At 36.1% G+C, this 21,136-nt stretch overlaps 3 protein-coding genes across 3 annotated transcripts; 1 reads left to right on the top strand and 2 right to left on the bottom strand.

The window, feature by feature from the left end:
• Positions 1-1,725: 1,725 nt before the first annotated feature.
• Positions 1,726-14,127, top strand: LOC112015851 (uncharacterized). The gene is given in 19 exon segments (XM_065767982.1): positions 1,726-2,499; positions 3,938-4,406; positions 4,502-4,587; positions 4,838-4,951; positions 5,092-5,280; positions 5,404-5,469; positions 5,709-5,765; positions 6,687-6,809; positions 6,898-7,014; positions 8,614-8,721; positions 8,803-8,938; positions 9,609-9,743; positions 9,886-10,062; positions 10,149-10,762; positions 10,948-11,431; positions 11,533-11,774; positions 12,526-12,715; positions 13,293-13,656; positions 13,806-14,127. Coding segments are annotated over 19 exon segments (4,458 nt in total). The 5' UTR covers positions 1,726-1,806; the 3' UTR covers positions 13,900-14,127.
• A 1,297-nt stretch (positions 14,128-15,424) lies between these two features.
• On the bottom strand, positions 15,425-16,288 carry LOC112015868 (15.4 kDa class V heat shock protein). Its single transcript, XM_024048314.2, has 2 exons — positions 16,069-16,288; positions 15,425-15,931 (listed from the first exon to the last, which is right to left on the bottom strand). Exons 1-2 carry the CDS (start codon positions 16,205-16,207, stop codon positions 15,663-15,665), a joined length of 408 nt encoding a protein of 135 aa, XP_023904082.1. The 5' UTR covers positions 16,208-16,288; the 3' UTR covers positions 15,425-15,662.
• Positions 16,289-18,328: 2,040 nt separating this feature from the next.
• LOC112015864 (uncharacterized) lies at positions 18,329-21,136 on the bottom strand. The gene is made up of 2 exons (XM_024048312.2): positions 20,960-21,136; positions 18,329-20,588 (listed from the first exon to the last, which is right to left on the bottom strand). Exon 2 carries the CDS (start codon positions 20,531-20,533, stop codon positions 18,635-18,637), a length of 1,899 nt encoding a protein of 632 aa, XP_023904080.1. The 5' UTR covers positions 20,534-20,588; positions 20,960-21,136; the 3' UTR covers positions 18,329-18,634.

Genomic DNA, 21,136 nt, shown 5'->3' with positions numbered 1-21,136 from the left:
AATTTCCTGAGTGGCCATAATACTTCTCCAAACATACGATGGTTTCTTCCCCAAAAGAGACATGCACAAAATCATAATTATTAAATATTTGGCCTTGAAGACCTAATAAACAAGGTCCTACTTGAAGCCGCCAACCCTACTTAGCTAAAATGGACAAGTTAAATGGTTTCAATTGTTTAAAACTCATTCCCCCACATGTTTTTGGTATGCATATTTTATCCCAACTTAACCAAGCCATTTTTTTTTTCATCCTATTTTTATCTGTACCAAAAATTCCTTATCATACTGGACAATTCATCACAAAGGGAATCAGGAATTTTAAACAACTCATAGAATACATTGGAACAGCCTAAGTAATTGCCTTAATTAGAACCTCCTTACTAACCTTTGAAAGTAATTTCTCTTTTTAACTTGCCAATTTCTTTGCCAATTTTTCTTTAATATCATTAAAAGTACTTCTTTTACTTCTCCCAACCAAAGAAGGAAGACCAAGATATTTCTTATATTGACAAATAATTTGAGCACCAAACCTCCTCTTAATCTCCTTTTTGATGTCACCCCCTGTATTTTAACTGAAAAAGAGCGAAGTTTTTGCCTAATTTAGTCGCTGACCCAAAGACTCTCCATACACTCTAAAAACACGTTGCAACATGTTACATTCTTTCATACTAACCTTGTAAAAGATAAGGCTATTATCTGCAAAAAAAAAAAAAGAAAAAAAGTGAGAAAGACTAGGACCTCCACGACAAACAGCAACACCCTTCATGACTTCACATTGCACAAACTATTTAATTAAAGTGAATAGATCCTCTGCTAATATTAGAACTAAGTAAGGAGATAAAGGGTCCCCTTGGTGTAAACCTCTAAATAGGGTAATACAATCACGAGGTATCTCATTAACATGAACATAATATGTAATAGAGGAAATACACTGCATCATAAGACTTCACCATCTAGAATTAAAACCCAACTTCTCCATAATTATATCCAAACAAACCCCTTCCACTTTATCATAAGTCTTACTTATGTCTAACTTCAAAGCCACCTCTCCAACCTACCACCCTTTTTTTTACTAATGTGATGCATAGTTTCAAAAACCACCAATACAATATCAATGATTAACTTACCATGCACAAAAGCACTATAAGATTCCCCAATAATTGATGGCAAAATCTCTTGTAAGCATTTGATTCATTGTTGTGGTCACTTTCAGCTGAACAGTAGACAACAACTCGGTAAAAAATGTGGGGTTAACTGACTTGAACAAATCAGAGTAACTAACTTAGCACAACATTCTTCACCTCTCTTTGATCATCCATCCACTTATCATTCAAATCCAAAAATCCCTCAATGAAATTCTTTTGAAACCATGAGGAGGCCTTGGAATGAAAACAAACCTGTATTTAAAACGTTAGGTTGAAATTCTCTCTTTAAAAAAAAAAAAAACAACGTTAGATTATGAATTAATGACATGTGGTTTTTACTTTTTAGTGGTGCAAACGGCATCGTATCATATAGTAACTTTTTAAAATTGTCCCACACCGCGCGCTCTCAGTCAGTTCAAACCGAAAAGCCCATAAAAGATAAAAAAGGAAAAAGAAAGAAAGCCTCATAATAACAAAAGGCTGTTTCCGTAATTTCACAACCCCCGCGCACGTGACCCACATTTCAAATTCAAAACTCAAAAAACTTCATCATAAAAATCTCTCCTTCTCTACCGTTACGAGTTCAACTTCACAAAATATTCAGACACACACACAGACACAGACAAAGAAAAACCATTCCCAAAACTCTTTTGCCAAGAAAATGGACGGAGATGAAGAACCGCCGTTACTCTCTCCGTCACCGCATCTCTCATCCTCTTCTACACTTCTCAAAGATATCTCAAATTTCAAAACCCCAAAACGCCCCTCCCAAGTCCCCAATTTCCACTCCCCATGCCATCAATTCTTCACCGCCTCCAAACAAACTCCGTGTCCTCCTTCGTCGTTCCGCCGCCCCCGCCCTTCTCTCGCTCCGCCTTCAACCCGCCGCCCCAAGTCCACCGCCCGGAGGCTCAAAGCCTTCGAGCTCGAGCAGTCCAAGTCGTCTCGAAAAGCCCAAATCCAGAAGCAAAACTCGCTCAAATCCCTAGCCAAGTCCCTCTCCGTTTGGCTCAACTTTCTCTTCGAGAACCCCCGCTCGTGCGGCTGTGGCAATGGCGACGCTGCTGCTGCTGCGGAAGAAGTGGTTTCGGGGAAGGGGAAGAGAGACAGTGGTAGTGGAGTTGGGATTGGCGTTGACGCGGCTGCCACGTGGCAGAGACCGAAGAGGCGGAGGGACTTGCTGTGGCGGAAGGAGGTGGATGACGCGGTGGAGTTTCCGAGCTCGATGTTCGCGAGTCTTCGGTCGTCTCTGAAAGATGTGTGCAGTTTTGACGATTTGAAGGAGCGGATGAGGTCTTATTTGAGCTTGGGATGTTGCAAGGACATTTTCAAAGCCATGACTCATGTTACTAAGGTTTGCTCTCTCTTTTTTTTTCTTGTTAGTCTGTTTGGTTGCTAAGAAAATTCGGAATTAGACTTTGACATGCGTGGTTTAGTTTCGTATTTTGCAAAATTAGTGTGTCGGTAATGTGTGTGTGAACTGAATTTCTATTTGTGGTTTTGTGATTACCGTGTTTGGTTGCTGAGGAAATTTTAGAGAAGAAAGGAGAATTAGATTTTGACGTGCGTGGTTTAGTTTTGTAACTTTTGAAAAATTAGTTTTTTTTTAGCACAGATGAATTTCTATGTCGCTTTGTTATTCCTGTGTTTGGTTACTGAGAAATTTTAGGCAAGAAGTAGAATTAGACTTCGATTCATGCGTGGTTAAGTTTCATCAATTTTGGAAAAAAATAGTTTTGTTAAGCATAGTTATGTGACTGGAGTCTTTGTGATGTGTGTGTGTGAAATGGAATTTCTATTATTGGTTTTATCATTACTCTGTTTGGTTGTTGAGAAAACATAGAGAAGAAAGAAGAATTGGACTTTGAGATGCATGGTTTGGCCGTTTGGTAATGTTGTTCTAGTAATGTTGTTTGTATTTTTTGGAAATACGTGTGCATGAAAAAGTGTATGGAAATGCGTGTAATGTTGTTTAAAAAACTGAAAACATGTATTTAAACACTTGTACCAAACGGCTAGTTTCTTAAATTTAGAAAAATTAGTTTGATTAAAGACAGTTGTGTTAGTGGAGGTTCTTGTAAAATTTGTATGGGAGAGTGAAATGAATTTTTATTTTGTTAGTATATTGGTTAAGTGATTGAATTCACCATTTCTTTAATAAGTTTAAGCTTTTGGAATAATCAATTATTTATGGTATTAGAGAAGTTGGTCCTAAACTGGAATCTTATCTCCACTTTCCATTTAAAAAATTAAAATTTCATGTGTTGGGTCCCACTTACTAAGGAGGAGTATGGGCCACATGTTGGTGAAATGATTAAATTCGCCATTTCATACTAGCTTAGTCTTATACTTTCGGGACAATAGGTAATTTATCATATTTGTGGTTTTTAATTACTCTATTTGGTTTTTGAGAAACTTTAGAGAAGAAAAGAGAATTAGACATTGACTCACAGGTTTAGTTTCATCAATTTTGGAAATTATAGTTTTATTTAAGCATAGTTATGTAAGTGAAGGTTTTTGTATTTTAGAAATTTGTATTTTCTGTATGCTGCTAGCCATTCATGATAGTTCCGCTATTATTGCCCTAAATTACAGATTTTCTGGCATATTTTGAGAATTTGAATTCATGGTGAGATATATGGTCTTTGATTGCTTTATATAATCCCTTAATCCTTGACTTTGAAATTTTTAATATTTGTTGTTACATATAGTGATTGTAAGAATTTTGGTGCTTTAAATGTAAAAATTTCTGTTGGGGTGGTTGAATAATTTTGGCATGTTTTATTTCTCAGACTATTGATGAAGGGAGGTTGAAAATGAAGGCACATTGCCCTTTAGTAACAGATTTTGGATTGAAGGAAAAGGCAACTAGAACACTTATGAGTTATAACCCAATTTGGCTTCGGATTGGATTATATATTATATTTGGCGGTGATTCTTTGTTGTCCAATGTAGATGTTAACTCTGACCAAGAAATCACGTTCTTGAAAATGGTTATTGAGAAGCAGTTCTTCTCGCATGTGGGTCTAGCAAAGGCTTATGCTTATAACAAGATGGTTGAAGGTCTATATAGACCTGGTTACTATGAAAATTTGGGGAATGTAATATTGAAGAGATTTTTGCTGCTTGTTCTTATCCTTGATAGAGCTAAATGTCAGAGCAGTATTCCCCTTAAGTATGGTATTGATGGAGTGGATGGGGGTTCTCCTTTATTGTTCACAACCCAATCTGGTATTAAATCAAGTTGTCAAGTGATCCAAGGTAATTATCTCTCTGTTCCTTGTTTCAGTTTTGTGTTGTAATTGTAATCTGTCCTTTGTAGGTTGACTCTTTCTGTCTGTTTGGTTCAAAATTAGATTTCCTTTCGTCGGATATAATGCATGGGGAAGGCAATATTCTAGCACACCTGGTGATATTAGGGCACAAGGTATCTTATCAACAGGTATTGCTACTGAGGCTCATTCTATGCATTATGGTGATTTTCTTATGCACATACATTGGTACTGATGTTTATTGTCTATCTGTGTGCATGTGTGTATGCATGTCTTTGAGGGTTGGTGCATAGTGTTGTGTCCTATGATTGGGTTTGACCTTGCACCTATGTTTATGCCATTATTCTTTAATGATCAGGCATTAATGAAATGATTTTATAAGTTGGCTATTTTAAGGTACTAATGTGTGTGATTGTGCAGTGTCCACTCATTGAATATGACTTCAGAGTTACAGATTTATTTGTAGATCTCCAAGATGGTGTGCGACTCTGTAGAGCCATTCAGCTCTTGCAACATGACTCTTCTATCCTCACGGTTGTTATATTCTCTTCTTGTCTTTATCTTTATCCTTTTTTTTTGTCAATATGTTTTCTGATGAGTTTCCAGGTTTAATTTTCATTTATCTGGGAGTGGAATATTTTTTATGTAATTATAATGCTTTCTTGTGTTGGCAGAAAATTGTAGTTCCATCAGATACTCGTAAGAAGAACTTGGCAAATTGTGGCATTGCCCTGCAGTATCTTAGGCAGGCTGGTGTGTCATTATGTGATGAAGATGGAATGATTATTGTGGGTGATGATGTGGCTAATGGTGATAGGGAACTTACTCTTTCTTTGCTGTGGAATATTTTTGTTCACTTGCAGGTTTGCCATTCACTTTCCTCTGTCCCAATTTTTCACAAAAGCTATATTGCAGGTCCCTTTGGCATTTGATATTCTTCTATGAGTTACTCAATAGTAATTCTTATTTTGTCATGAAACCCACAGCTACCTCTTCTGGTCAACAAAACAATTTTACTTGAGGAAATTTGTAAAGTTCGTGGAATTAACATGGTATGCTCATGTGTTAAAGCTTCCTTTTATATAGCTTATTTTCTATGGAATATATGCAATGATGTGAAAATAGAGTTTCTTTGTTTTTCTGACTTCAAGATCAGTTTAAACTAAAGAAATTGGTTTGGTTATATTCTTATCTTTCATTTTCTGTATTGAAGTTCTTGTGTTATTTTCTTTTGGTTTCCTAGAAATTATATTTGAGACTCTGAGTTATCTTATTCTCTTTCATTATACAGGATAACTCAAACTGTGTCAACTCCACTCATTTGGAAATGCTTTTGAATTGGATTCAGGTATTGCTGCGGTATGGAAATTGTATTTGGTTATTCTTCAATTATGCCTTAGAGACAGCTTTTTTTGCATTTAACAAAGCATGTGCATCTGTCTTCATCTCTGCCCTAGATACCACCATACAAGCATGGTGCACACAACCATCACTAGCACTTCATATCATGATTAATTGATATGCTAGCTCTTATTTGTTTCCATATTGCATTAAAAGTGATCAGTTTTTATTTTTTTTAATTGTGAGTAAAAAATTTGAATAATACTTTTCATGCACTATATTTTAGCTTCAGACACGAGCTTTAACTTAAATGGCATCTCGTCCCTTTGTAAGAGGTGGAGGGTGAGGTCTTGGGTTCAAACTCATAGGATGCATGTGTGACTTATTGATTAAAAAAGAATAGCCTGTAGAGAACTTGGGCTTCTTTCAGCCTCCTGTGGCGGAAACTTTTCTGTTTCAATGCAAGTATGACCAGTGATTCTGCTAATTTCACGTATTCTTTGTGGAGGTATCTACTGGATCAAAGTTACTAATTTCTCTCTCTTGGTCGGTAGAAATTTATATATTAATGCCCTTTTCAGCCTTTTTGCAATATTTTAATGCCTTTTAATCTAAATTTTGAATGCCAAAGAGCCACTGAAATTTGGATGACACTGGTTTTAGCAGGTTTTGTGATAATTTATTATTCATTTTTCTTTATCTGGTGTTGTAAATTTTAAGCATAGGGTTTAGTTTTGTTGTTCATTCCTCCCGTTTCCATTGTGGGCCAATATTTGGTGTTAGGTCCTTTGGTTGCTATCTTGTAATTTTGACTGTCAACTTTCTTCTTAAGGTTGCTAAATACTATATCTGGAATGCGTACACTGTATTTGTTTGTATTTGAAATATTTTTTTGTGACTTTGGCTATTATTCTGATTGTGTTTCCAGGCAATTTGTGAAAATTATGGTTTCAAGATCGAGAAATTTTCTTCATTGGTTGATGGAAAAGCCATATGGTGCTTACTTGATTATTATTTTCGCAAGGATCTTCATTGTTCTTGTTCTTTGGAGGTGCTATATATATTCTTTTCCATTGTTTCAGATCATATACAACTACAGATCTGTTTCCATTTGCTTTATTTTAATTATTTGGTCTCAGGATCCTCAAAAGGCAGGTGGTAGAGAATCAATTATGTCAGCTATTGATTATCCAGATGCGGTGCACAATTTTATATTTTCACAGAAATTGACTAAATTATTGGGAAATTTTCCAGAGGTAAGTTTTACACAGCTTTTTCAATATAAACATCCTATCAATTTCTACATGTTTCCTAGACAGTATGAAGTATGTAGTATTTTACCCCAAGTGTTGTGCAATGGCACCCCCAACAAAAGTAAAAATGAAAATAACTCAACAAGTACATACACAAATAAAACATGAATTTACGTGTTTTGGCAAGATGCTCATGTCTACGAATGGTGACAAGGAGAAATTTTTACTAAAAATAGAGAGATTACTCACAATGGTGGCATAAAAGCTCTTTCAAGAAACCCAAATCCAAATACATCCTAGGCCCTCTCTCACAAACAGAATTAGCCCATGATAAGAAGAGAATTTCTCTTAATCCTAGTTCTCTAGCTACGACACAAGAGAGAATTATACTCAATATATGAATTAGACAAAGCCAGTTGGGAGAGCTTATTGTACACAGCAAGGAGAAGAAATACTTAATTTACTATGAGTCCCAGCTGTGGAGGCCAAGAAGAAATAGAGAGCCTCTGTTTGAAGTTAGGCAAAGTCAGTTGGATTTGGTCAACTTAACCAATGTTGTGTTGTGGCAGTAATTCAAGCCACATAAATCCTTACCAAGTTGCATTGATTTATAAACACTTCAAAGTAAATGGCAAAAAGACTTAAATTGCAAATGATATAGCTTTAGTTACAATACAATTTTGAGTGTCATTGTTATTGATATGCAGGAATTTTTTTTCCCATTCAAACTGCATGAAAGTTATAAATGAACTCACTTTAATGGTACACACGCTCATATGGGCTATGTGTATAGATGTACATAGTTACATCTATGTGTGGAAGTGCATATTTGTTTATATGTGTAATTATATATATACTCATACACAATATGTATACACATACATAGATATGGACATATTGGTACATCAGTACATCTCTCTGCATGTATGTGTCTATGCAAAGAATGCATCATTATAAACATTGTACTGTTTGTGATACATTATTGCACATGAAATTGCTCTCTAAACATTGTTATGACTTGCTTTAAATTAGTAAATGGTGCAAGTGTGCTAGAGGCTCTATGTACTAATTTGTATAAATATATATTTTTTGAGTTTGTAAGCTAGAGATTTCCGTAGTGTCAGTCATGCATACCTTCTAGGTTCTGTATTTGATAGACTGGGTTATACAAACCTGAAGATCTTGTAAATTATCACAAGTGAGGTTCAGCCTAGGAAATTTTCTGTTCTTTTTAGTATTGAGCAGAACAAATTTTAAGTGTAGGAGGAAGCCTTCTGAAAGTATTTTTATAATATTTATTTCTTCATACATTTTTATTAATTATTAATCAGACTTAAAAATTCCATTAAAGGATATGATTTGAACTCATAGCTTCCCTATGATGGTTGCAAATTAGTATCGGACCAAGAAGTGCCTGGGAACTACCATATGTGAATATGTGATTTGAACTCACAGACAAAAAGATTATGAGAATAATTTTCCGTGATGTGAAATGCTATTGTTAGTTTAGTATTGGCTGGACATGTTAAGCTGAGAAATATATTGGTTTTTAACTGTTTTTGGTGAATTGTATCGGTTTTTAACTGGTTATTGCTTTTACAGGTTCTGCAAATCAGTGACATACTTGAATATAATGGCGCATGTAATGATCAGAGTGTGGCCATTCTGCTGGTGTTCCTTGCATCGCAACTGGTTATCAAGAAAAATATGGTAGCGCTTGAAGTATTGTGGATTGATAATTGATTTCTGCCAGTTTCATGCTTCTTATGTTTTTCTCTTTCTCCTTGATAGGATCAGTTGAATTTCCACAAATTCTTAGGTTGTGATTGTATAAGCCCAGAGAGAAAACATTCATGCTTAGAACGGTGCTCTGTCAGTTCTGAAGCAGTACAAAACCAAGAAGAGTCTGATTGGCACAGTACTGAAGGTTTCATTTATTTTACTTGAACTTTTTAGTGAGTAATGTATATCAATTAGTTAGATATCTTGTTCTTCTTTTCAATAATTACTAAACTGGGGTTTGATACATGCAATAGCCTTACAAATGTATGGCTCAATTTATTGATTGGATAACATGTTCTTGGTCACCACTCTACTGGCTACAGCTTCATTTCTGTAGCGATTCTCTGTTTTGACAAAGTGTAAATTTAGACAATTAAAGTAACTAGTCAAATAAAATGATGAAAACTTTTATTGTAGACTATGGGTTATAAACTTGGAAAACTTTCCTCTTTGGTATCAATAAAAGAATATGTTACAAAGTTCTTGAATGATGGCTGGGATCACTTTCATGCTGAGACAAAGAACCTCCACCTTTCTCATGCCCTTTTTTAAGCCTCGAGTCCCATCAGTTTTAGTTTTTTGGTTATTTTGGAAGCGTCATGTGATGTGCTCCATATTTGAAACTTATCTAAAAAATGTTTAAGAAGAGTTACATGCGAAATTTTAGCATCAGGGGAAAAAGAAACAAATTGTTATATGTGAATTTGTAAATTAGCAAGTTAGGAAGGGCTTCCTTGCTGGTTTGAAACTTGTTCTTCCATTAACTTTACTTTTCACTTTTTATTTTTTGATCTAGTTTGTTTCTATTCAAACAGATGCAGTCAGAAAGTTTAAGGCAATCCAGGCTTGGTGGCAAAATATGGCTGAACAGACCTACAAACCCGTTACAAAAGTAGCCCCTCCTCTGCCATGCTTATCGCCAGTCAAAGACATTATTAGCATTCACAGAGGTGATTAATATGACCTTTGGTAGCTGATCTCTGTGGGAATTTATAAAGCTTGCGTAATTGATTTCCTTCTTACTCTTATACCTAAAGTTGTGGTCAGTCATGTTCTTTTTCTGATTAAGCAATCTCTCCGTCATGCTTCCAGAAAATGCAGCAAAAGTTATACAGTCTCATTTCAGAAGATTGATTGAACGTCGCAGTTTCTTGAAGATGGTGAATGCTGTTTCTTTTTTGCAAATTGTTATCCGTGCTTGGTTAACTGTGAGAAAGAAATCAGCTTTTGTTAAATTTGATACCATTCAAGTTAAAGGGCTTTCAAGCGGTATGTGCTGTTTTAGTAATTCTTTTATATGCATTTATGCAGAGTAATTGAAATTCCCAGTAACATGGCCTATTTGGATAATACAGGAAGTTTGAAACAGTCAGAAAGATGCAGGAGATATTTTATGTTCATTGTTGAGAGACAGAATTTTGTCAAGTTAAAGAGATCGGTGTTGCTTATCCAGAAAGCAGCAAGGAATTGGATCAACCATAGACATCATGGTGGAAATATTGTAACTTGTGATGTGACCGCTCTTGTCCAAGTTAATGCTGCCATTGTTGTTCAGAAATATAGTCGCAGGTGGTTAGCAAGATCTAGATACGTTCATGAGGTTGCTCAGTTAGAGAAAGCTTCAAACTTGTGCAATGAAAAGGGTGCAAGTGTTCTTCAAACAAAAGCAGCTGTTAAAATTCAGCTTGCTTGGAAGAATTTTATTGTGTGCAGATCTCTGCACAATCAGCACTTTGCTGCAACTAAAATTCAGAGTCATTTCCTTGGTTGGCTATCAAGAAGAAGGTTTCTAAATGAAAGGCAAGCAACAATAAAAATACAAAGTAATTTTCGAATGAAAAGATGTTGGAGGGCTCACCAACAATACAAAATTGCAACATTCTCAGCCACCCTCATTCAATCTTATGTACGTGGATGGATTGCCCGGAGAGAAGCTTGTAGATGCAGGCATCTCATTGTTGCAATCCAAGTAAGATCTCTGGGATTTGTGATGTATGTTTTGTAATACTTTATTTTTCTTGTACTTTTGGGGAATTATGGAACTAGATTCTTTTGCCACAGCACTTCTATCCTCTGGATCAATGCTTTGTTATTATAATTCTGTTTTTAGTTGTAACATTATATAAATTCAGCACTTCATTTATATTATTCCAGAGACACTGCCGTTGTTGGTTAATAAGAAGGGACTTCTTGTTCCAAAGAGAGGCTGCAACAAAGATACAAAAAGCTATTCGTTGCATGATATGCTGGAAGACATTTCAGTGTCAGAGGCATGCTGCAATTGAAATTCAACGGTTTGCTAGGGGGCATATTTCTCGAAATAGGCTCCAAAGAATGGAATTCTTGTTCCAAATAGAGGCTGTAACAAAGATTGAAAGTGCTATTCGTGGCATGATATGCTGGAAGACATTTCAGTGTCAGAGGCATTCTGCAATTGAAATTCAACGGTTTGTTAGGGGGCACATTTCTCGAAATAGGCTCCAACGAAGGGAATTCTTGTTCCAAAGAGAGGCTGTAATAAAGATACAAAGTGCTTTTCGTTGCATGATATGCTGGAAGACATTTCAACGTCAAAGACATGCTGCAATTGAAATTCAACGGTTTGTCAGGGGGCACATTTCTCGAAATAGGCTCTTAGGTTGTTCTCATTTCTTATCAATATGTTTTTATCCGCTTGTTTTAGTTTCAAGTGGTGGTGTTCTTCAGATTATAATTGTTTCTGGTGTCATGTCGTTGCAGGAGCTTCTAGCTTACGCACAGTCATTCCTAGTGGTTGCTTGTTGAAGAGTTCAAGAGCGTGTTTTGGGAGTATTGAACTGGAAATATTACTATGTTCAGTTCTGAAAGTGCAAAGGTGGTGGAAGGGTGTTTTGTTGCTTAAATTAAGAGCAAAATCTGCAGTCATTATACAGTCTCATATTCGTGCATGGTTTGCTAGAAGAAATGCTGCAAGAGAGAAGCATCATATAGTTTTTATCCAAGTAAGATATTCTCGTTTCTTCTATGCATTACTATATATCTTACCTTTATGGCAATATTGGATAATACATCTATACTCTATAGTGCTACACTGGCCTGGAATTATCTTTTGGCTAGTTCTGTTTCAATAAAGTGGTAAAAACGGGGGAATTTCAGCTTATGACATGGAATATCGTGGGGGAAGTCGATTAAAGGCTAGTGGTGACTGCTCCACTGGCCTGGGTTTAAGTTTTCCGAGCAGACTGAAAACCGTTCTTACCTTCTAGTTTCTTTTCTGGATTCTCTTGGGGAACATTGTAATGTGAAAGCACAGAACTTTTAAGTCAAAGCTTTTAGCTTTTAGGCTGCTATCATACAAGGAATGAGCTGCATTGATGAACCATGCATGCTATAGCTGGTTTTACAGACTGTCAAACTTAGGATCTGAAAAACAATGGCATTGTGAAAATATCTGAATTTTAGTACATTGGGGAATTTGAGAAATTTCAAGATTCTTTTTTGCTGGTGAGAAAAATAATATATGTGGAGAACAGAATAAAAAAATATTTTTCCATTTATATTATGGAATAATGGTATTAATCACATAATTTCATATGTGAAAGTTCTAATCTTGATGGGAGGTTCAATGAATTTGGGGAAGTCAAGTAGATTTTTGGATTTGATTTTTTAGGTTATCTTTGTCATTATTCACTGCCTTTTATTTATACGATTGGGTTGGCTTAACTTAGCTTATTAATTTGATTTGTTTGATAGTCACACTGGAAAGGTTACCTGAGACGGAAAGAGTTAAAAGGGCACTTACTGGATTTGCGCTTGAGAGTGCGAAAGTCGTCTACAAATGTGGATGACAGTAGGCGTCTCATAAATAGACTTCTTTCAGCAGTTGCAGAACTACTGAGCATGAAAAGTGTCAGCGGCATTCTTCATACTTGTGCAACTCTGGGTGAGTTAAGAGTAATGGTTAGATGATCATTTACTCTGCCATTTATGTGACGTTTGAATGTGATACAGAAGTTTTACTTTATTTTGGTTTTAATTCTTTGGTCTAACAGATTATTCTTGGATTTCTCAATCTAAATTGTAATGCCAATTCTCAAAACATGCTTGCTTGGTATATACAGGCAGCAAAGAACACAAAATGTAGTGGTATATTTGTAATTTTCTGTGCTTCAGTCCATGGTTGTATCTGGTCCTTGGTTTGTTTTTGAATCAAAAAATTTTTTTGTTGATAAGAATTACTAAAAAGAGAGACTACTCGTGTATTAGTGTCAGAAGGTAGCTAAATAATTACAAGAGAAAAACTTATAGCATACACAATGACAACTTTATAAATGACACAATAGAATGGCTAGTGCCAAGCGCAGTGCTTTTGAATCTAAATTCAATTGATAAAATTTTAGATCTGAGATTTTGAAAGAATTTATTCTGTTTTTGTGTTGCTTCATTAATGAGTTAAAATGAATTGTGGCCTTGAAAGTAATTATGGATGTCATATACTTATGTCCAACTCTTATTTACAGATATGGCTACCGAACATTCTCAGAGATGTTGTGAAGAACTTGTGGCTGCGGGAGCAATCAACACTTTGCTGAAGCTCATCCGTTCAGTCAGCAGAAGCATACCTAGTATCTATCTTTAAAATCAAGAATAACAGCTTTATTTGATCTTCTACATTGATATTTGGAGGAATGTTAAAAGTCCTATATATTTCTTAAAAATTCTTTACAGGAGCAAGGAGGATGGATATTTCATTGCTTCTGAGCTTTTGAAAAAGATATGTTCAACTCACAAAGGTGTAGAAGCTATACGCAAGTTACCAACCCATTTAAAAAGGCTTCAAAGTCTAGTTGAGGAACTTACAAGGAAAGCAAACAATGAGAAGAGGTTATTTTCTGGCAGAAGGAATCTCTTTTTGTTAATTTTATTTCTGTTGACACGTATTGGAACTTGAATTCAGTTTATGGTCCACTACGTTTGGCCTATTGTTTGAATATGATAACTATGATATAATAATCAATGGTACATGAATACAGGAATGCACGAGGTCCGGCTGCTAGAGATAATATTGAGAGAAGACTAAGAGAGGCTGTTGAAGTCCTAAAAGTCATAGCAAATGGCCAAGTTTAGCCATTGATGCATGCAGTGTAAATTTGATTGTTTATTTAGAATTAGTTGTGTAGATTTGCCATTGAAGTTACACGTTCAATGGGAAGGAGAATATTCTTGGTGAAAATTTGATTGTTTTGTGGTTGCGAGAATCTTTGTAAGCTGTGTGCAGTGTGTGCATATAATCAATGCAGAAATTGTTGTCTTTACCTAGCCATCAATATATTGAGGTTGGAAAATTTCCTAGAATTCTTGTTTCTTTTTATTTCAACTGGTATTTGCATTTCTTAGATAGCTGATTTTTTGGGAACTTCCTTATCATGTCAGTCAGACTTACTGTGATACTTGTTGAGTTGTTTCATTTCAATTTTCAGAGCCGCCTTAAATATTCGGCAGTCAGCTTTATTAGCCTAGTTGGTCCCATTTGACTGAAATCTTGCTTGTTTACCACTTTTTTCACATGCAATAGACATCAATAGGCCAATCCTATTCTCCATGTTACATATCGTAATCATTGTTTATACTTTTAAGCAAGAAGTCCTTATAAAATGCACAGGATTTTGTGCCCACCGCATGGTGCCCCATGGCCATGGGGCCTCCAAATGAGTCCTCAAATTGAATGCTCTTTCTTCTTTATTGGGTGATGGTTGTGTGCCAATTGGAGATTCACGTGATGACTCTGGACACAAAAGCCAAGTTGCAAATAATCTAATGGTTGGCTATTGATTAAATAAATTTATTAGTCAAGTAGACGCAATTCTTTGGGATTTTGAATCTTGTGGCCCCTATGGCTATGGTTGCCCATCCACTAATATTTTTTTGACAACCAAGAGATTCAGATTCAGCCCTCAAAAATATCTACCACCTATTTTTCGGGGCTGTTTGTAGCTTGCTAGTACTAAACTACCAATACACCATTATTGCTGAGAAAAGATGTCTACCACCAAATATTTATGAGAAAAGATAACATCTCCGCCCTCAAAAATATCTACCACTAAATATTGATGAGAAGAGATTTTATTTTTAAATTTTTTTTAGAGATTGTTTCAATTTATAATGACCGTTTCTAATGATTGTTTTTTAATATTAGACTAAAATACCGATTAGTTTTTAAGTGTAAGTGGAGATCGAATTATAAATCTCTTATTTGACAACAAAAAATTTCATCAATTGTTTAAATAAGTTGTTAAAGGACGTCTCTTTCCTCTCACCTCTCTTCAAAAGAGTGCAATGGACAATAGTGCAAGCTTTGCAATAGAGCCTAGAGGATCTGTTTGGCGGAAGGGAAAAAGTTAACTGAAGTCGGATGAGACTTTTTGCACCAGTCAATGAATGCCAATCCGACAAGTGAAGTGAGGATTACCATTTTACAATTTTAGGCCGTTTGCCTTAGTGCAAAATTTAAAATGATGAACACTGTAATGCAATAGTATTTTCTTCTTTTGATTTAGAGTTCAGTTTGGTAAGAATGCGGGATTTATTGATCAAACAGACCCAATATTAATTGATTAAAGTTGGAATATGGTCTTAAAAGTTAAAACCAAAGTAACATCAACATGGTAACTCGGGATGCAAATTCATTTTTACCCCACATCCATACACATACACCATTACCATAAATCTTGAATACTCCTATCTTTTAGGAAACAATAGAGACACCAATAAATTTAAAATCTTTTGTACATAAGGACTTCAAATCTAGCACATGCTAGAAATGATTATAATAACTTTCTAAAGAGCTTAATCTTAGCATCCAAGTCCTAAAGCCAACACCATGTTTCAATTCAAGCAGCACGTGCAACAACTTCTGGCTGTTCTGGCTGGTTTGCCAAATCAATATAGAAGCCCCTCCTCCTGAAAGTCCTTGGCACTGTAATTGTTAGAACCCCATGTTCATACCCAGCAGAGATTCCATCAATATCAACCCTGCCTGGAAGCCTAAACTTCTTCATGAAGTTCTTAGCAGGCACTGAGGATTCATCTATTGCCTCGGTTCTAATTATGAGGTACCTTGAGTCCTCAACTTCAACCTTTATTTCTTCTTTTCTAATACCTGCCATAACAACCAAAAGAGAACAAGTATAATACTATATTCAATTCCCATGATACCATATAACAAGAAAATGAAATAAAACATAAAGGATAAGAAGATAGGAAAGGAAGGTGTGGTAATATTGTAAGAAGGCTTACCAGGGAGATCAGCTGAGAAAATGTGAGACTCTGGGGTTTGAGTCCAATGAACATAGTTTTCAGGGGTGAACTGGTAGGGAAAAAGGAGATGAGAGGGGTAGATGTATTGCCAAGAAGGGTGGAGAGGTGAGAGATCCATTGCTTGAGATGAGAGTAACAGTTTGTTTTGGTGGTATTAAAGATGCGGGGTTGGCTTATAAGTGGGAAAGGATCGTGGTTGGTTGAACCTTTATATAGCAAGTTGCCCAATTGGGGGTATGGGCTTATGGAGTTGGGAATGTGGCTGGAATTCAAAGTGTACATAACTTTCTTAAAAAGACAGATTTACCCAAAAGTGTTTTCTTTTCTTTTTTTTTTGGAAGTAAATATATATATATATATATATAAGTTAAGAATTTAATTTGAGTTGGTACAATCACTAGGTAATAATTTGTGTTAGTATTCAGCAAAAAAAAAACAAAAAAACGGTGTTAGTTTTTTTTTTGAGAAGATAGGTATTAGTAATGTTGATTGTTGAGTTGGCACATCACTAGGCCAATGGCATTACCGTAAATCTGTATCAAAGAAAAACCTCATTGACAGAAATATCAATGCTTTCGGCTTTAGAGACTTAAAAAGGGGAAAAAGTTTATGGAATTTTTTTCAATTGCATGTTTAGCATGCTTATTTTGATTAATGGCTGTCGTATAATGACCAAATTTGATTAGGCTAAATGAACTTGGAAATTTTATTCCTTTTTTCCCACTTAGATTTGACCCATAGCATCCAATCATCAAGATAATACCTAACAAACAGGCCAGTTAAGATACTTTGTGCTGCAGATCTCCAAGCTATCCACACCAACTTCAGAAGATTGAAAAAGAAAAGTAAGAAAGAAAAAAGAACAGAGAAATCAATGGATATATCATATATGTGTTGAGTATATAAACCAAGCTATATTAATATAATATTACATCAAAGCCTTTGAGGAAATCTTGAGGCATTTATCCTTTTTTTTTAAAGGTTAACTATAACATGAATTTTTAGTCATTGTATACAGTAAGACAGACGAAGCTTCGTTAAGTTCCAAGCATCAACTTCACAGACTTTATAGCATCACTATTTGTAACACTTCTTTTCCACATTGTTTTGAACTAACTTTTGTATTAAGGTAAAAATTAATTAATTAATAAAAACTCCAATAGAATCTTTTTTTTTTTTTTTGGAATATATAAAAGCTTCCATGCTATCATAAACGACCAGTGCATTGTGTTTTTCTTGATATCTGATTTTAAGTCCATAGACCATAGTCTTTTTGGTAGTATGACCTTGTCTCTCTACATGCTTGCTTATGCAAGGTGACATTTAAAAATCTCCCTACCATTGCATATTATAAATTAAAAAAAAAAAAAAAAAGGTCCCTGAGGAAGAAAGTTCTCACAGATTCAATGCCAGAACAAAGCTTTAAAGCCTTTAACTCAAGCAAATAAGAAAAAAAAATGCCTTCATTTATTTATTTATTTATGTACATTTGGACAAAAATAGACCTTAACTAATGCGTTAACATATTTGCAGTAGTTCTTTTATTTCTTTTCTTTTTTAGTTAGTAATAAGATCGCATTAATAAGAAAAATGAGTCACCTAAGTATACATTGAATGTACTGGTATAGACAGTAAGTTACAAAAATTGCATTAATCTAACAAGTCAATAATAGAAAATAAAGAGAGGTTCCTCATGGCTGACAGCCAATCTAATAAAGTTCTAAGAAATAACAACTTAAGATAAGGCATAGAACTTTCGGTGTCTTCAAACCTCTTGGTATTCCTTTCCCTACAGACACCACATCAAACAATGGGGGATAATCATCCAAATATGACCATTTCGATGATTACCAAAACAACCTTGCCAACATTCTAAAAGTTCAACAACAGATTTAGGCACACCCATGAAACTCCAAACAAAGCCAAAATAATGGACCACAAATTAGAAGCAGTAGGGCAATGTAGCAAGAGGTGATCAATAGATTCACCATTGCATTACAAGCTTGGATTTTCCTCTTTAGGTTTTCTGGACTTTCTTCCTTTTTTTTTTTGAGAGAGGGGGTTTTGTTTTGGGGGGTGGGGTGTGGTGGGGTGTCATGGAAGATAATGAGATTGATCAAGTCCTTACTTTTACTATATATATTTGTATAAACGTGGGTGAGCATATATAGAGTAAGGTGAGCTTTAAATGCAGAGAAGAACACATTGGAGGGATGAATAGAAAGCGAACATATTCTCAGAAAGAGCAACAATGAACAGTCGGTCATGCTTATCGTGACTTATGAACTGCTCACAATAGATTGACAACAAATAATGAAGATACAATGTTATACAGAATTTTCACAAGGAAAGAATTGACAAATAGCTCATGTCTGCAGAAATTGTATCTAGAACTCAATTGTGGGAGGGAAAAAAAAAAGTACAAAAATACAGTTCCCAATTATTACCTTCCACCTAGTCCCAATCTCAAACGCAAATCATTGCCATCACCTTAGGGATTAAACACAACACCAGAAATATGTTAAGGCCTTTGATAACTCCCAGCTCATGTATTCACCCCAAGCACAAAACCATTGCTATATGAAGGAAGATTGCAAGAAGTCCCTTGATTTTTCACAGGAGAGCGGAAGGGATTTGGTGTCACAGGAAGTGTGATATGCAGTCCAGCACTACGAAGAACCTTTTTGGCATTTGTACATGAAATTTCATTTTGATCTGTGAAGAAGGCAGGAGTGCCCCTGGATTTGATTAAATCAAGAGCTCCAACCCAACTCACATAGCTATCCAATCCACAGTTTAGCGCAACAACAACATGAGGAGTAGGCAGATAGGTGGCTTCCTCCTGATAAACACCCCTCACAAGGTTCACCCTCACTCTGCTACCTATTCCAGAAGTTGTCCCAGACAAATTTGTTGGAACTTCAGGTCCCACCATTACTATTTGAATGTTGCCCAATCCATTGAGTAAATGACCAACCTCTGCAAATGCTGGCATCCAGTCCAACTCTCCCTCAGGCCCGAGGTAGTGAAGAATTACCTCCTTCCCCTTGAGTAGAAGGTTTTTTGAGCTGATACTCAGAGCTGTTAAAATGTGATAAACTGTCAACGGGTGAGAGAGAATGTCAGCGACTGGGCTTGACAAAGGCAGTGACCTAAGGTTATAGTACTCTAACCAACCAGAAAGAAGTATCGGGCTTGAGATGCCATCTCTCAAATGATTGTGAAAAGGAGAATCACGAGGGTAATCTTCATCATCAAGCCCACCCCACGAATCCCACAGCCCACCTTTAACAGGAAGGAGACCAAAAGGGCAGTGAGAATAGCAACTACACCTTCTTCTCCACATGCCTTTCTGATGGATATCTAATGATTCAAGCCATTTACAAGGCTGGTCAGCAGCACAGGGGAACATGAAAATTTTCATTGCCAGCTCTTCTTCTTTTTCCATCATAACCTTGTAGAGACCACACATGCTTTTATGAGTTTCCTTCCAGTGCTGCTTCTGGCATATAGGACTGCAGTAAACCATTGCACGACACTGGCCACAGCAAAGAGACTGTTCTCCATGAACTTCCTTATCGCACATTGCACACTGTCTCGAGCCAGCATTTGAGCATACTTTCACATCATCAAAAGCATCCTCCTTTGGTGGTTCTGCATATTTGGTGGGGGTAGAGCTAGCCGTTGAAGTAGCCTTTTCTTCGTACACCTGACCAGGTGGGTGTGAGACTGTAACTGCAACAAGGTCATAACCCTTCGAAAATTCTGGAGGCCACTGAACATCAACTGTCTCAATAAATGGTTCAAAGTGCATCAACTTAGACCACTTTGGACCACCTTCTCTATCAACCTGAATCAATGGGTGCACCAGAGAGATGGCTCTCATGAATGCATATACAAACCTAAGCTCTTCAAGACTCGGGTCCCTAAACTGCATATCCCCTGATGATGTGCAACGAGCAACATCAATAACAGGAAAACGATCAGTCCCTGATGCTTCTAGTGACAAAGACTTGATCATCTTCCTATTTGAAGGAAACATCAATGATTCACGTTCATACGTGACTCTTAAAAGCTCAACATTTGGAACCCGGATAGTCTCTCTTGAGCCTGTCATCTTCTTAGCATCATTTTCAGATCGAAACATGTAGAACCCTATATCCCCCCCATCACCTCCAATGAATTGAACACATGGGAAAAGCTGTTTCTTGGCAGACCAATCCAAATCTTTGCCAACCCGGATTCCAAAAAAATGCCCTGGTCGCAACCTTCTCCATGGATCAGTCCTATATAGTGCTGCTGAAGCTTTAAAAATCGACTTAATAAAATTAGGAGCAACACCCTCTACCTTCATAAGACATGTCCCGGATCCAGGACCAAGCCCAGGACCAGACCCAAATTGCTCCTGGAATCTATCAAACAAGTCCTTCAAATGCAAATCCATACTGTCCCTATTATCGGATCTAACTAAAATTTGCAATTCCTAGTCCTTCATACACCTGTAAACCAATAATAAAGCATCACCCATTGCAATTATAAATGACTCAAATCCAAAGCTCTAATTTTACAATGAATATAGTTTCAAAAGGGTCAATGAATTGCATAAAGTTTGTTCTTTTACTCTAATGTATGTTTCTAAAACTAAAAAACCTGAAGCTACAATTAGTAGTGAAATTGCTCAAAGTATAGGCAAAGGGTATTTCCAACTTGGGAAAATCTTACACATTCAATCCCGGCACCAAACTATAGACATGGGTATTGCAGAATTGAATTGAAGTAACATAAAAATTACATGGAACCAAAGAAAAGTACAGAGATCATATGAAATTTCTGAACTTGAAATGATAAAAAAAAGAGTAGTGCTTCATACCAGGTTTCTGGTTTTGAGCGAAGTTCTCTGGCAAAGATTCGGACACAGAGATGTGGATGCATAGAGAGAGTGACAGAGTTCAAAAGCAAGTCAGATCCGAATAATGGACATGCAACTGGTTTTTACTAGGTAGGACTCGTAAGTTTGAAGTGAGGGAGACTGATTTGACAAAATAAT

The sequence above is a fragment of the Quercus suber genome, unplaced genomic scaffold (genome assembly GCF_002906115.3).
Source record: "Quercus suber isolate HL8 unplaced genomic scaffold, Cork oak 2.0 scaffold_872, whole genome shotgun sequence".
Classification (NCBI taxonomy): domain Eukaryota; kingdom Viridiplantae; phylum Streptophyta; class Magnoliopsida; order Fagales; family Fagaceae; genus Quercus; species Quercus suber.
This window is presented reverse-complemented; position numbering and strand designations above follow the sequence as displayed.